The following is a 14,906-nucleotide window of genomic DNA, read 5'->3' on the forward strand; positions in this document are numbered from 1 at the left end:
GGGACTCGCTCTCTGCTGGCTGCAGCAGTGGGCCCGGCCCGCCTCGCCGCGGCCACCAGGGAAGGCCGCGCGGCCGGTGTGTCTCCGCGCGGGGGTCGGGGGTGGCGGGGACCGGAGGGGACGGGACCGGCGGGGCAGGGAGGGGGGGCGGACACCCGGCACCGCCGCCTGTTGCCCCGCAACGGTGGCGTCGCCCGGCGCATGCGCGGCATTCTCCTCGAAGGCGCAGCGGAAGTGACGCAGTGACACGAGGTGAGAGGTCAACGGCGCGGCGGCTCCTCTCTTTTCCGGTCTGGGAGCCATCGCGGCGGGAGCCTCGGTGAGTGCGGGGCCGGCCGCGGGATCCGCCGCCATCCGCGGGGGCGGCGGGCAGGGGGAGTGTCGGGGGCCCGGCTGTGACTGCTGCGCGCTGTCTCTGCAGAGATGGGGAAGTTCATGAAGCCGGGGAAGGTGGTGCTGGTGCTGGCCGGCCGCTACTCGGGGCGCAAGGCCGTCATCGTGAAGGTGAGCGCGGGACCGCCCTGTAGAGCGGGCAGGAGGCCGGAGCGTTGCTGCTGCTCTCCGTTTCTGGAGGCGTCCGCACAAAACGGGGGTCCCTGCTGGGCTTTCGCGGCGGTGGCTGGCGCTCCGCGGTGCCATCGCCGGCTGCGGTCGGTGTGTTTCAGAACATCGACGATGGCACTTCCGACCGGCCGTACAGCCACGCTTTGGTGGCCGGCATCGACCGCTACCCGCGGAAGGTGACTGCCGCCATGGGGAAGAAAAAGATCGCAAAGAGGTCCAAAATCAAGTCCTTCGTGAAGGTTTACAACTACAACCACCTGATGCCCACCCGGTGAGTGGGGCCACAGGAGTGCCGCCAGCGGGGCTGCAGCCTGCTGCTGGCAGGGCCAGAGAAGTCTCGTCTGCTTTCAGTGATAATAGTTCTGCAGTGTTCTTCCCGGTGAACGCTGGGAGTCACTGAGATTCTTAATTAGCCGGCTGAACGAACGCGGGGCATGTGCTCTGCAAAAACAGGGACTTGGGGGGTGTGAAGCTGAGGGGAAATATTAGTGAACTTCTGAAATAAGGCACCTGGCTCTCATTTCAGCCACACTCGCTTTCCTCTTGATGACAGGGTGTCAGTGGGTGAGCCTTTGAGACAGTCATAAGGGTCTGGGGTGCTGGCAGAGCTGGTGTGGCCCAGTGACATTTCTTCCTGTCCCCTTGGAGCTCCTGTTGGTGCAGGCTGCCAAATACAACATGCTGAATATAGCTGCTCATCTCTTGGGAAGTGTGTAGCTGTTTCCTGTGTAGGCTGAATTAAATGTCATTGGATGCTGTGGTGGTTTGGTGATTTCCTGAAATGAGAAGACTTTAAGAGCTGTAGTCCCTTAACCTGGCACTAGTACATGCATTTGACCAGTTCGGGCTGCCTGCTGTGCTTTCATCCCTGTGCTAGGTACCGTGACTCTTTTGAACCTTGCCACTCTCTCACCCAGGTATTCCGTTGATATTCCTCTGGACAAAACAGTGGTCAATAAGGACGTGTTCAGAGACCCTGCTCTAAAACGCAAAGCGAGACGTGAAGCCAAGGTGAAATTTGAGGAGAGGTGAGTTGGAAGCTCATCTGTTCAGTGGTGTGAGCACCCGTCCCTGGGCGAGGACTTGGTGTGGTTGTGCCACAGCCTGGGTGAGTCCCAGGTTGGACCCTTCTGCCCCAACCTCCTTGAATACATTTTTGGTTGAGTACATTCCTCCTCACATTCTGTGTGTGTCTTGACACAACTGTCTCTTCAGGGAGCTGGTGGGTTGAGATGGGGAACAGTTTACCCACAGCCATAGACCCAGGCTGACATTTATGATGATGCTGCAGCCTCATGCCAGCATGAGTGGGGCCTTTCGGGTGCCAGGTGACAGATCACTTGGCATCTCGCTACCAGTTCATCGACTGTCCATCGCTGGACATAGTGGGACAGGGCAGCACTGAGGCTTTGCCTGGGAGTGTTCCAGGTTAAGACTCCTTTTCAGTTTTCTGTTCAGAAACTCCTTTAGTGGAAGGAGCTGCGCGGCCTCAGCGGGACGCAGGGTATCTCGCAGGCAGTCCAAGGTGTTGGCTGTTAGAAAGCGCTCTGCCCACGGTCATAGGCTGTTCTCCAAGGGCATCTCCTGATGGCTGCCCCCCATGCAAGATGTCTAGCGGGACTGCCGTGTGCTGCCCTCATCTCTTGGGGTGAAAGCCGCCGTAGCGTGGATGTCCTTCACGAGGTGGATTCATGAGAAAATCTGGAAGCTGGCGTTTCCTTCCCTTGGCAGTGTAAAGGTTTAGAGCAGGTCTAGCTGCAGCCCAGGCTGAAGAGACCAGGCAGATTACTCCGGGTGAGCCGGGTGCTGCATCCTGCCTGTGTGGGAGGATACGGACAGCTCAGGTGCAGGTCTTGTGCTGCTGCCCGCTGGTATGGAGTGTTAACTGTTGTGTTCCCCTTCTTTCAGATACAAGACGGGCAAGAATAAGTGGTTCTTCCAGAAGCTGCGGTTCTAAAGGTGTAACAAGGTTGCATCAATAAATGTTTATCAAAAACCATTTTGTTTTGTTGCATAAAAAAAAAGCGTTGCTAGGCCTTTTTCTCTTTGGTGTGGATGCTTTTGCTCTGCGTGTCCATAAGAGCTGGGAAAGCAGTTGCAGCCTTCAGAGCGTCAGTGGAGCATTGTAGGGCCCAAGCCGTGGGTGAGCCTGCTGCCTCTGTGGGACTGTCCTTAGGCACCCCCGTTCTTTCCCCTCCCTGCTGCCCAAGGTGATCTCCATCATTCCAGCCCCTGCTGGAAACTGCTCATTCCCAAAACCCCCATGGTCCCTGGGAGAGGGAAGGTGAATGGTTTGTCCCAGGTGCCTCCTGCTCTCCTCTCCAGCTGAGACATACAGCCAGGCAGAGGGTGACTTGTGTGGTGACTTGGCAGTGGCCGTTCAATGTCTGGTCACCCTCGCCAGCCTTCTCTGCTGCGGCAGGGACGGGGCGGGGGTCGAGGACAGCTCGGGCTGTCACATCCCGGGGGATGTGGGGAAAAGCGGCTGAGTCGCTGGGGCTGGGGAGGACTGGGCCGCTCCGGGGAAGCGAGTTCCACCGGGAAGAGGGTGCGGGCGAGCGCGGGGTGGCTGGGCCGGCGACGGCCCCGCGGGGAACGGGTGGGAAGACGGGGCGCTCGGGTCAGCCCCGCCCGCGGGCTGTCTCGGTTGGGGCTGCTGCCCTCCCCGCGGGGCCGGGGCGGGCCGGGGCGGGGCCGCGAAAGCGAAAGGGAAAGGCGAAGCGAAGGGCGGGAGGGGGCGCGGAGCCGCAGGCAGGCAGGGCAGCCCCGGTGCTCGGCCCTCCCCACGGACAGGGCTTCGCCCGCTGCCACCGCCCGACGCCGCCGCCGTTCTGCCGCCAGCGCCGCGGGGATGGATGCGGAGGAGGTGAGGGGCCGAGCCCCCGGGACCTGGGGGGCGGGAGGGGGGGGGGCGGGGCTCAGGGCAGCGTGGCTGAGGACCTCTCCTGCCTTTAGGACTCCTTCATCCGGCTGCCCAGCCCCGGCAGCCTGGAGGACCGCTTCCCGGAGGTGACGCCCGAGCAAGTCCAGCAGCAGATCGAGTGTTGCAAGGTGGGTCCTGCTGCATCCGTGCGAGGCGGATGGGGTCGGGTCCGAACCGCCCCGGGACCCGGCCTGGCCGGGCCAGGCTGTGAGCTTGAGTGCCTTGGTTTTTCTTGGACCAGGAGCGGCGGCGAAGGGGGTATGCTGTGGTTAAGAGACCCTGTACCGGGGTCCGGGGCTCTGCATGGGGAGCAGCCGCCCTCCTTCCCAAAGGAGCTGCGTGTGCTGGGGCTGGAGAGCCAAGGGGGGGGGGGGGGGGGCGCAAAGTCTGCAGGGTCTCACCGTCTGATGGCACCTCTCACAGGAACTTTGTAGTGCTCTGGAGAAAGAGCATGCAAAGCTACAAATGGCCAAGGAAGCTGTAGAGCAAAGGACACAAGATCTGAGGAAAGAGGAAGAACTTCTTCATAAAAATATTAAGCAACAAATGTCTTTAAACAGAGATGAAGACAGATCCTGCCAGGTTGGTGGTCAGAGGACTCGTCTTGGGCTTGGAAAGGTGGCGGTGGGTGGTGGGGCTGCATCACTCTGCTCCCTGCCCTGAGATCACTTTGCTCTGGACCTGGTGGAGGTTTCACAGGATGTCATGTACATCAGGCCTGTGCCGAGGAGTAAGCTAGTGCCGCAGTGGAGGAGGAAGGGCTGTAATCGAACACGAGGAGCCAGGGCAGGGCTGCAGGCAGTCAAGAGCAGAAAAACAGTGTGGATGGAGCCGTGTCCCAGAGCGTTGCTGTGTTTAAAACAGAGAGCATGCTGCAGCCCCTCACAGCCTGGTGGTTCCCTTACTGCCCCCTCCTTCTTTCCTTCCAGATGGGCATTGTTTTAGCAAAGGACGAGATGAACAGACTGAGGCAGGAGAAGCAGGTGCTGAAAAAGGAACTGGAAGAAGTGAAGAAGAGGGTCCTCTGGGAGGATCCAGTGATGGTAACAGAGTGTGTGTGGGAGCTTGGGTCCACTGGCAAGGGGTGCGAGCCTCGCTGGAGAGGCTGCAGGTGAATGCAGCTGGGCACTGTGTGACAACTGACACATCTCCTGCTAGTGGGTGTCTCCTCTGTCAGGGCCAGAAGCTCCAGTCATGGCTTTGGGACTCCAGGCACAGCCAGCTCCTAGGAGAGACTCTGCTGAGGCTCTCCAGCTGTTTATTTTGAGTCATGAGCTTGTTTCTAGTCTGTGGATTGGCAGGGACAGGCCCTGTGCGGGGTCCAGTCTCCTCCAGGTGTTGTCTGTGTACTCAAACCTAGATGCTGCCTGCCTTGCCAGAGAAGAAAATGGTGTTTAAGGGACTTGTGACAAACAAGGACAACATGAACAAGCTGATGCTCACCCCACTGATCCGCTACCCTCTGCTGGGGGGCTCAGCTCTCATCACCTTTGAGAAGGCAGAAGGTAAGAGAAGAGTACTGCCACAGCCAGGTGTCCTGTTCGATCGGCTTTGGGGCCTGCCCTGTATCCCCTCCCTGGGCCAGGGCTCGGAGCTCTGCCCCCTCTGCTGGCATTGCACGGGGCTTATGCCCCTGTCCCCTGGGCATTAGCTGCCCCGTGTCCTGTCCCGCGGTGCGTATGGAGCAGGCGATCAATCCCCTGTACTGGGGGCTCTCCCTGCTTGCAGTGGCCCAGAGGATCATAGAGGCGAAGGAGCACGTGGTTGAGCTGAGCTACGGGGAGGACCTGGAGGAGCTCGATCGGTGCAGAGTGCGAGTGCAGGCAGCACCAGTGGATATACTGCTGCCGTCTGCCCTGGAGGTAGGTCCCGAGGGCCCACTGCTCCCCGCACTGCAGAGAACCATAGAGCTGCCCTGGGCACGCACCAGCTCTGCTGTGCCCTGCTCCGCCACTACCCAAGCTTGCCTCTGCCAGGTGACTGGTAGCAGCCCAGCTCAGCGCATTAGTGCCGCAGCTCTGCCGAACTGTGGGCCCGGCCCTGCCCTGTCCTGGCACTGACCAGCCTGTGCCACCCGCAGATCGGGCTGACTCGGAGTAGCAGGAGTATCCTTGTGTCTGACCTGCCCAGCCTGGCCATCCCCGAGGAAGCACTGCTAGACAAACTGGAGCTCTTCTTCAGCAAGACGAAGAATGGGGGCGGCGAGGTGGAGAGCAGGGAGTTCCTAGACGACTCTGGCCAGGTGGTGCTGACCTTCGTGGAGGACGGAGGTGCGTGGGGTGTACTGAGGTCGGGCTGCTGGCTCCGGGGGAGACACAGGTTGTCTCCCAAGAGCAGATGGAGCCATGTCTGTGGGGAGCGGGGAAGGCGGAGTGAGCCCAGACTGTCTTGTCTCCCCTGAGACTGTGTGGGTGCAGGTGAGCTGGAGCTGGGCAGTGCCAGCCTTGGTGTCTGTGCCAGGGGTGTAACCTCCCCTGGAGCTCAGCAGGGGCCTGGGTGGCTCAGGGCTTTCCCCTTCATCTGCAGTGGCAGAGCCGCTAATTGCAAGAGGACACATCCAGGTGCTTATTGGGAAAGGAAGATACGAGCTCAAAATATCACCATGTGTGAGTGGAGACATCACTAACCTGCAGGTAAGGGCAGGAACCCTGGTGCCAAGCAGCACCTGCCAGCGCAGGGTGACGCAGCACGGGTGGGGGTTCCTGAAGAGCCGCTCCCCGCACCGCTGTGCGGCCCGAGGTGCGGTTCCTGCAAGCGGCCTGAATGGCCCTGAGCAGAGCGGCAGTCCACCCTGCTCAGCAAGTGCCCCGAGGGGACCCCTTCCCTGCGTGCCCTCCCACGGGGCCTGCTGCAGCTCACCGCCGGCTCTGCCCAGTTCCAGCCCTCCCGCTGCCCCAGGACCGTCCTGCTCTCGGGGATCCCGGACGTGCTGGGTGAGGAGCCCATGAGGGACGCCTTGGAGATCCACTTCCAGAAGGCCAGCCGCGGCGGGGGAGAGGTGGACGCCCTCGCCTACGTCCCGGTGGGACAACACGGCGTGGCCGTTTTCACGGAGGACGCGGGCTAGCGCTGGCCAGCGCCGCCAGCCTGATGCAGCAGAGCTCTGCGTGGTCGCTGGCCCCTGGGCACAGCGGGAATTAAAGCATCTGCCAGGAGCGCCGCGTCTGTCGTGCCGGGGATGGGACGGGGAGGATGATGGGTCCGGCGTGCAAGGGCGGTGGGCGAGGCTGGGCCCTCCGCGGGCACGGGGGCGGCGGGGCGCCGGGCCCCCAGCCGGGCTCTGTGGGCACCGGGCCGGGCCGTCCCGCGGCGCTGAGCGGGGGCCCGGGGCGGGCAGGGCCCGGCGCTCGGCGGGGGCGGTGCCGGCCGAGGCGGGGCGGCCCCGGTTTCGCTTTCGTTTCCCGGCGGCGGCGGCGGCGGCGGCGGCGGCGGGTGGGGCCGGAGCGGGGCGCAGGTAGCGAGGCCGGGCCGGGCCGCGGTGCCGGGGGCTGCCCGACGCTGGGGCCGGGGCTCGGCGGGCGGGGGCAGGGGCTGCGCCGGGGCCTCGGCCGGGGCGGGTGAGGGTCCGGCGCGGCGAGGGGGGGACCGGGGCCGCGGCCCAGCCCCGCGGGGCGGCGGAAGCTGCTGCCGGGGCTCCGGCGCACCCCGTCGCGGCGGCGTGGGGCCCGGCTGCCCGCGGCCTCTCTGCGCAGGCATGGCGGGCCGCACGGTGCGGGTGGGGGGCCTCCCCGCCGACCTGCCTCCCGACAGGGTGGCCGACAAGCTGACCATCCACTTCCTGCGCTCCCGCAACGGCGGCGGCGAGATCGCCGACGTCCGGGTGCTGGCCGGCTCCCAGGCCTGCGCCCTCATCACCTTCGAGGCGCTGGAAGGTAACGGCCGCGAAGGGCTGCGCCTGCCGCCGCGGCTGGGCACGGCCCGTGGGCTCTGCCCGCTCCCGAGCACCCTGCCCCAGCCTCCCCTGCCCTCCTGCCCCGGCCTCCCCTGCCCTCCTGCCCCGTGTCCCCGCATGCTCAGGGCAGGGTCGGAGCTGCTGCTCCCCGGCACGGGGCCGGGCTGGCGCAGGTGCCTGATGGCTTTTCCCACCCAGTGGCCCAGAGGATCCTGAAGGCGAAGAATCACGTCTTGTCGATCGGAGGGAAGAAGTACCCGCTGGAAGTGACGGCGCATGTTGCGGAGCTGAGCCCCGACGAGGTAGCAAGGAGCAGACGGCTCCTGCCCATGTGGCCGTGACAGCCCCAGCTGGCTCCCAGGCCGGCTCTGTGCCTGGCAGACACGCTCGGGAAGGGAGACTTCACTCTCTCCTTTAATCTTAATTAGACTTAAAGCAAATCCACTTTTATTCATATTCAAATGAGGAATTTTTTTTTTTTTTATGTGCTAATAGCACAGGGACCGCCAGGCAGGCTGTGCACTTGGTTGTTTGGTGTTTGTGCCTGTCAAAGCAAGGAAGAGTAGTCAGACTGGAGGGAAGGGGCACTTTTCCCCAGCCCATCTGGTGACACACAGGGGATCCTGTTAATGCCTCTGCCGTGTCATTAGCTGGACACCGTGTCATTAGCTGGACACGCTCCTTCTCAGGAGAGCTTAGGAGACTGACATGCTGGTGTCTAGGAGGCACTGGAGAGTTCTTGCCTCTTCCTCCAGTTTGAGGTAGCCATGTCTCACTTTTTCCTGTCTGAGCACTGAAAACAAGGGCATGGGAGTTAGCCTGGCATTGCAGACCTTTCTGCAAGCCTGCAGTGCCAGACTGCTTGAAGGTCTGCAGCTGAAGCTCTGGGAGAGGAAGAGGGCAACTGCATTTCAGGTGCAGAAGGGCTAGCGTGGATTTTTTGGGTTTGGGTTGTTTGCAGAGCTCCCAGGGTGTAGCAGTGGGCCTGCATTTCTGTGCAATTTGCCCCTTGTGTTCCTTGTTTGCAGAAAGCTTTTGACTTATGTGTACAAGGTCCAAGAGTTGCTTGGGCTGGCTGGGTCTTTCAGTCCTGCCTGTGTTATGCTCCCATTTCATTTGAAAGCAGGATGCTGAGAGAGAGAGGTGGCAGGTCATGTTGTCTCTTCTGTCATAATAATGCAGGGCCTGTGGCATCAGGTGCATTTGCTGCCCCTGTGCCTTGGAAGGGGGGTTATTTTTGGTCCTTGCTCTCTCACTCCCTTGCTGTCTACTTGCAGATCTTCATACGTGCTTGCATGATAGTTGACTATGGCAAGCTTCCTGCTGGCAAAACCCTCCTGAGGAACTTGCATAAAAGCTACAGTAATGTGCAGTTCGACTTTGACTCCAAGAACACACACTGCATAGTCAAGGGACAATTCACTGAGCTGCAGGCCTTCAGCAGAGACCTACTGGGCAGCCTGAACCTCAAGAGCCAAGCCATTGGAGAGATCCTCCTTCCAGATTCCAGCCATGTGGCCGAAGAGACCAGAAGGCACGATCATCAGCAAGTGCCTGACTCCACTAAGTCAGTACGAGAGACAGCAAAGCTGCCCAATTGGGACCAGGTGTGTGAAAAGGCAGTTAAATTCCCATCACCTCGGGACCCAGTGGATGGGGAAGCTGTGGAACAGCTGGAGGACTTTTCCCTAGTGATGGACTCAGACATTTACTTGTACTTGCAGCGGTTCTGTGCTGCCGAGTACCAAGGTGTGCTACGCCAGCATTGTGTGGATGTGGTAGATGTTAGCAGCGATGGCATTGTCATACTGTACCTCCAACCATCTGCAGGTATGTCTGGGGACACGGATGCCTTGCAACAGGCCCGCCTGGCCCTGCAGCAGCTTTACCAGCAGCTGGAGGTGAGCTTGCGCAAGGAAAAGATCACCAAGGGAGGACTGGATATGGACAGCCAGACACTCAGGGCTCTGACACGTGAGCTGCAGAAACTGTATCCCCAGTTGCTCTGCCATGAGGATGAGAAGCAGCTTTATCTTATTGGAAACCTCGTTGATGTGTCCCAGGCCAAGCAGTACCTTCAGGATTTCAGCACCAGAAGAGGTGCCACACACACTGTTGACATGCTCAGCAGGTCCCTGCCCTCACACCCAGCAACCTCCTGCACCACTGAGGCTGCACCGCACAAGCCCAAAGCGCCTGTAGACACCTCAACCTCAAGGCTCAGCCCAGGCAGGCCAGAGCTGAAGGGTGAGCTCAAGCTAGCTGCCAACTTCAGCCCTCTGAAAGCTGACAGGTCTCAGGCCAGCTGGGGCCTCTTGCTGAATCAGGACTCTCCACCTGTGGGACAGGCGCAGCTTTCTGGAAAACACTTATCAGAGACAGATGCTCTAGGTCCAAGTGACCCAACAGCACTGACCCAGCAGTACCAGCCTTATGTGTCTACAACAGATGTGGTTCTGGGGTCAGCAGCAGAGTCTAGGCAGAAGGATCCCAAAGAATGGGACCATGTGAAAGGAGGTGTCAGGCTTACAAGACACAAGACTCTGTCTCCCTTTGGGGACAAAGAAAACAGCACTTTGCAGCATCCTGGGGACTCTAAAGGCTCAGGTCCCATCAAGCACCACACCCTTGCTAGCACGTCTAGTACCTTTGACACGACAAGGACCTCTTCTGCTTTAGACCCTAAACCCTCTGAATCTAGGCCTCTGCTGCGACGTTCCAACAGCTTCTCCTTGCCAAGGTCAAAGGAAAGCGACAAGGCCCAAGACACTGGCAGGGCAGACAGTGGAGGCAGTAGGGTGATTGAAGAAATGAGCCTGGACTCTCTGCAGTGGTCTTACCTGAAAGACGTTTGCCGTGCTGCTATTGATGAACTGTGCAGGCATGGAGGTGTGCAGATCTCAGAGCATTGTACTGGGGACTGCACTGTGCTGACGCTACAGGCAGCAGAGAGGAGCAAGCTTTTCCAGGCTAAATCGAAGGTGGAAGCTCTTGTGCAGAAGTGTCCTGACCTGGTGTGTCAGAGTATGAGCTACTCGGAGCTCGCTGTAGATGGTCCAGATGACAGTGCCCTGAGTGAACTGTGCAGCCTCTTGCGAGGAAACTCCCCTCAGGTTGGACTCAGCACAGACAAGTACAAGCTCTATCTTGCCTGCCCCAAGGAGATGCTTCCAGGAGTGACTGAGGCCTTCCACGTGTTTTCTTCCAGGAGGCTCCATGCCCTGAAGTCTTCATCCTTGTCTCCAGGACCAGAGAGTACAGCGCCCTCAAGTGTCATCCAGCCAAGCAGAAGCCAGGACACAGTGCTGGGTGCAGCCCTTCCTGGCAGCCTGGCTTCCCTGCAGCACCTGAACGTAAGCGATAAAGCAGACCACACAGATGTGCTCAGGGCTTTCCGGCTGCCAGAGGCTGAGGAAAAGAGGTCCCCCAGTCCTTGGAGGTTCCAGCAGGCACTGGGGCAGGAGGAGGCCAATGACCATGTTGATTCTGGGGCTGTGCAAGGAGGAAGCTGCCTTCTGAGCCCTAGTGTAGCAGATAAGCCAAGTCCTGCCGGTCTGAGGGAGTCCCAGGAGCAGCTGAAGACAAAACTGTCTGGGGGGGAGCCTGACGTTGCACGGCTAAAGCAGGTTTTGCCAGACAGATTCCAGTTTGCAAGAGACAAGAACAAAGGAGGCCACAATGAAGCGATGGGACAGCTGCGCTCAGCAGCTCCTGCAGCAGACGGTGCTCCTCGTTCCCTGCCCACCTGGCTGTACAGGGCTACGGCTGCCGACCCACCTGAGGCTGCAGCGAAACAGTTGCCTGCAGCAGAGCCCAGGGGCCAGGAAAGGGCCCTGCTCTCAACCGGCAGGAGCAATGTGCAGGAGGAGCCTGACCTCTCGTCACAGCAGACAAGAGGCCCCAGCCTTGGACAGGAAAGTGGCAAGACCCCTCTGGGCCAGTGTGATGCTTGCCAGGGCTCAGGTGTGACCTGCCAGGCTCCCTGCGGTCATGCCTTGTGCAGGACATGTTTTGCAGCGGACAGTACGCAGCCAGCTTGCTGCAGCTCCTCCTTGGTTTCCCCGAGCCGCAAGATCTCAGGGACATTCAAGATCTCCTCCCTGTCTCAGAGTCTGCCTGGCTACTATCGAGACCTAACGCTCCAGATTGCCTACAACATCCCTGATGGCTTGCAAGGGGTAGGTACCCACCACGGGGGCTTCCCCATCCCACTGCAGGACATGCAATGGGTTCTGTCAGTGTGGCTGGGGTTCGGGGGGAGTGTGTGTTTGGGGTGGGGGGGAGAGGGCAGTTACAGTTCTATGGCCCACATGCAAAGCAGCAGAGGTATCGACTCGTGGAATGCAAAAAGCTCCACACCAAGTCTGGGAGCAGCTCGCTGCTTTTGAAGAGTATGTGACCTCCTGTTTTAGTTCAAAGTGACTAGCAGCCCATGGGGGCCACAGTTGTCTGTGTATGTTCAAGCTGGACAGAATCTCAGAAGCCAACTCTGAGGCACAGGACTTGGGTGATTGTTTAAAATAAAATGCTTTCTCCCTGTTCTAAGGTTGGTGACCCCCGCCCAGGACAGCCTTACAAAGGGGGGGATTTCTATGCCTTCCTGCCTGACAACAGGGAAGGGCAGAAGACAGCAATGCTGCTGAGGAAAGCATTTGAGCATGGGCTGACATTCCAGATCAAGTCCTGCAATGGGGAGGAAAGAGTGACATGGGGCCTTATCCCACACAAAACCTCCTGGGATGGAGGCAAAGCCAGGTATGGCCCAGCTTATCCCGCGCTCCCAGGTGTGGGGGGTTTTTTTTAGCAACCAGAGGAGGAGAACCATGGGGTCCAGTTCAACATATCCTGGCATGGGTGGCTCTTCCAGGCTCCCACAATGGCAGAGTTGGTGCCTCCCTTTGCTTCAGCTTGCAGGGCAGCTGTGGAATGGCAGGCCAGTCCTGGCAGACTCCAGCTGGAGATAAAGTCCTTGCCCACCCCACACCCATAAGTTCCCCATGGACAAGAATTGTGGGCCCTGTTCACTTACAGCTTTCCTAGCTTTTCCTGTGACAGCATTCTGCAGCCAGTGCTGGGTGCAAGCTGTGCCTGGGGACAGCAGCAGCAACCAGGGAGCAGGACTTCCACCCTTGGCCCCTGTTGAAGGGATGGGGCAAAAATAAACTGCTGCTCCCCTCAGTGGCTTTAGTACCATCAGAAGGATTTACACCAGTTCCCTCTCTGCCCCACAGGAATGGCTATCCAGATGCCCAGTATCTCCGTGAGGTTTGCACAGTACTGAAGAAACTGGGCATTGCGTGAGACTCCGTGCCTGAGCGGCCACAGCCCATGCCTTCGCTTCCCCTTCCTTTCCAGCTGACAAAACTGCAGCTTAACACAGCCAGCTCAGGAAAAAGCAGGTGTTTGTCCAAGGAGCTCCTGTGTCCCTAGAGGTAGCCAGAAATCTGCTCATTAGTGACAGCAGCACCTCCACCCCTGCCCCCCACAAGCCTCAGCATGGAGCAGAGCTTCCCTGAAACTCCAGCTCCTCCTGGCTGTGTGCCCTCACCAGCCAGTTACGCAGCTTGTTTCAAAAACAGTTCCTGGCTGAGCCCTGGCGTGGCTTTCAGCAGCATAACCCAAACCTGGGCGGGAGCCTCCATGTAGTCCAGCCCCAGCTTCTGGAAGCCTCTTGCACCTCTGGCCGCTACAGGCAGGTTCCAGCTCAGCCACCACCAGAGCCTTTGCCAGAGCCGAGCTGTCTAATTTCAGCTGTTCAGTCACACATTTCAGTCCTTGAGCAGACAGCCCTGAGCTACAGCCCCTCCCCACCACCTGCTCTGGAGCCAGCAGGCAACCCGATGCTCTCTTGAGGAGAGCATTAACAGCTTTCAGCGTCCAGGACAGCTGCCTCCCATGAGAATATACAGGCATGGACGCAGTCTCTAAGCAGAGAAACACAAATAAAATTTATCCTGCATTTTTAGTAGTGGTTGTTCACGCCTTGTCTTACCATCACCCCAGGCCCCCATTTCAATCCCAACTGGCTACAGAGACACCCAGACAGAGAGTAAAGTGCAGAAGACAGCTAAGGGTTTTGCAAACAAAATCACCATAGCTCCCCTGCAGAACAGAGGAACAATTGAGGCAACAATTAACAGTTGTCCTTGAGAGCAGAGGCATCTTCTCACCCTGGGAAAGTTAGAATTTATAAACTGACTGCATCCACCTGCTGACTGCCTGGAGAAGCAATAAAAGTGCCCCAGAGGCTGAGCTGGGAGCAGAGCATTCATTCTAACAGATGATTGAGCAGCACACCACTGAGGGTTTTGTTATGCTTTTAATTAACATTTGAAACACATAAGGCATATGGTAACATTAGACAGAGGAGCATTACACATCATAGTCATGTAAACAGCATTGGCACACTTGCTTTCTGTCCAGCTTGGTTACATGCACAAAGCAGAATATATTTTTTAAACAAAGATTTTCCGTGTGTCTGTAGGATGAGTATCACTCATGTCACATACCTGTAAATCAACAACTCAGACAGTACAGACCAGACCATATGTTCTAAGAGGCTCAGTCTAATGCATTTCACATCACGCTCATGTACTACTTGCCAGTCACACTTTGCCAGCACCAGGGCTTAGCACACTAGAGACTTCATTAGGCAACAAGAGTGGTTTTACACCTATGACAGCAGCTGTAAGTGGGCCAGGATCCTGCACTGATTAAAGCCTGAGGCCCCCAATGCTTCTTACTTCTCCCTGGTCAATCGATTCTAGTTTAATACAGGCGTCCGAAATGACATGTACAGCTAAACTCCTTCCCCTGTCTCAAAGTACTTGGCAGGGGCCATACTCCTCTGCACAAGCCAAGGCTGCTTCCACTCCCTCCTCCTTCTGCAGTTAGCGTGCAACACAAGTGAGCTTGAGAGAAACCAAAGAGAAAAACATGACAAAAGCTGCCTGGCGATAGCAAAGGAGTTGCGTTTTGTCCAAGACCAGCAGTACCAGCCTGGGAAGGCGACTGCAGTAATGACACAGGAGTGGCACTTGCACAGGCCTCCCTGTGCTGAGCAGCCCCCCCACAGCAGCAGGCAGGGCCAGGGATGCCTCTCCTCTGCTCATGAACTCCTTACTCACGTTTTCCACTTGGACTCCTCACGACACAACCTTTGGGTCAGACAATCACTAAAATAAACATTAAATTGCACTTCTGATAGCTGGAATGGCACATGCAATTTAAGCACAGGAATCTCCCATTTCCTCAATAGCATGACTTCGCCCTAAACAGTTAAGCAACATTGAGTGGAATGATTTTTATCCTAGGGTTTTTGTTTGTTTTTTTGCTTTGGTCCTTAGTATACAAACCTGCTGGTTAACTTTGAGTTAAGACACTTGAAGTTGTTTTACATAGGTTCTATACTTATTGGCCCATAAAATGTTTGTCCATAAAAAAAAAAAAAAAAAAAAAGGAGTATAAAAACAAAACCAAAAAACAACAAACCACAACCACGTGGAGCAGAGCATTGATCAGTGAGGC

At 58.2% G+C, this 14,906-nt stretch overlaps 3 protein-coding genes across 3 annotated transcripts; all 3 read left to right on the top strand.

Annotated features, from left to right (window-relative positions):
• The first annotated feature begins 223 nt into the window (after nt 1-223).
• RPL27 (ribosomal protein L27) lies at nt 224-2,563 on the top strand. Its single transcript, XM_075036636.1, has 5 exons — nt 224-319; nt 422-504; nt 666-835; nt 1,482-1,592; nt 2,473-2,563. Exons 2-5 carry the CDS (start codon nt 424-426, stop codon nt 2,519-2,521), a joined length of 411 nt encoding a protein of 136 aa, XP_074892737.1. The 5' UTR covers nt 224-319; nt 422-423; the 3' UTR covers nt 2,522-2,563.
• A 704-nt stretch (nt 2,564-3,267) lies between these two features.
• Nucleotides 3,268-6,602, top strand: IFI35 (interferon induced protein 35). The gene is made up of 9 exons (XM_075036638.1): nt 3,268-3,430; nt 3,520-3,615; nt 3,911-4,069; nt 4,417-4,530; nt 4,848-4,992; nt 5,216-5,349; nt 5,568-5,757; nt 6,014-6,120; nt 6,363-6,602. Exons 1-9 carry the CDS (start codon nt 3,416-3,418, stop codon nt 6,552-6,554), a joined length of 1,152 nt encoding a protein of 383 aa, XP_074892739.1. The 5' UTR covers nt 3,268-3,415; the 3' UTR covers nt 6,555-6,602.
• A 77-nt stretch (nt 6,603-6,679) lies between these two features.
• LOC142034828 (uncharacterized) lies at nt 6,680-13,344 on the top strand. The gene is made up of 6 exons (XM_075036637.1): nt 6,680-6,941; nt 7,180-7,359; nt 7,578-7,681; nt 8,657-11,557; nt 11,926-12,134; nt 12,611-13,344. Exons 1-6 carry the CDS (start codon nt 6,680-6,682, stop codon nt 12,678-12,680), a joined length of 3,726 nt encoding a protein of 1,241 aa, XP_074892738.1. The 3' UTR covers nt 12,681-13,344.
• Nucleotides 13,345-14,906: the final 1,562 nt, after the last annotated feature.

Source organism: Buteo buteo, chromosome 9 (assembly GCF_964188355.1).
Source record: "Buteo buteo chromosome 9, bButBut1.hap1.1, whole genome shotgun sequence".
NCBI classification, from domain to species: Eukaryota; Metazoa; Chordata; class Aves; order Accipitriformes; family Accipitridae; genus Buteo; species Buteo buteo.

Excerpts from the sequence above, each read along its gene's own strand:
- IFI35 (XM_075036638.1), top strand. Across the intron at positions 3,616-3,910 it reads AGCAGATCGAGTGTTGCAAG|GAACTTTGTAGTGCTCTGGA; the intron begins GTGGGTCCTGCT and ends CACCTCTCACAG. Across the intron at positions 4,993-5,215 it reads CACCTTTGAGAAGGCAGAAG|TGGCCCAGAGGATCATAGAG; the intron begins GTAAGAGAAGAG and ends CCCTGCTTGCAG.
- LOC142034828 (XM_075036637.1), top strand. The coding sequence starts at position 6,680 with ATGATGGGTCCGGCGTGCAAGGGCGGTGGGCGAGGCTGGGCCCTCCGC. Across the intron at positions 7,360-7,577 it reads CACCTTCGAGGCGCTGGAAG|TGGCCCAGAGGATCCTGAAG; the intron begins GTAACGGCCGCG and ends TTTCCCACCCAG. Across the intron at positions 11,558-11,925 it reads TCCCTGATGGCTTGCAAGGG|GTTGGTGACCCCCGCCCAGG; the intron begins GTAGGTACCCAC and ends CCCTGTTCTAAG.
- RPL27 (XM_075036636.1), top strand. The coding sequence starts at position 424 with ATGGGGAAGTTCATGAAGCCGGGGAAGGTGGTGCTGGTGCTGGCCGGC. Across the intron at positions 505-665 it reads GCAAGGCCGTCATCGTGAAG|AACATCGACGATGGCACTTC; the intron begins GTGAGCGCGGGA and ends GGTGTGTTTCAG. Across the intron at positions 1,593-2,472 it reads AAGGTGAAATTTGAGGAGAG|ATACAAGACGGGCAAGAATA; the intron begins GTGAGTTGGAAG and ends CCCTTCTTTCAG.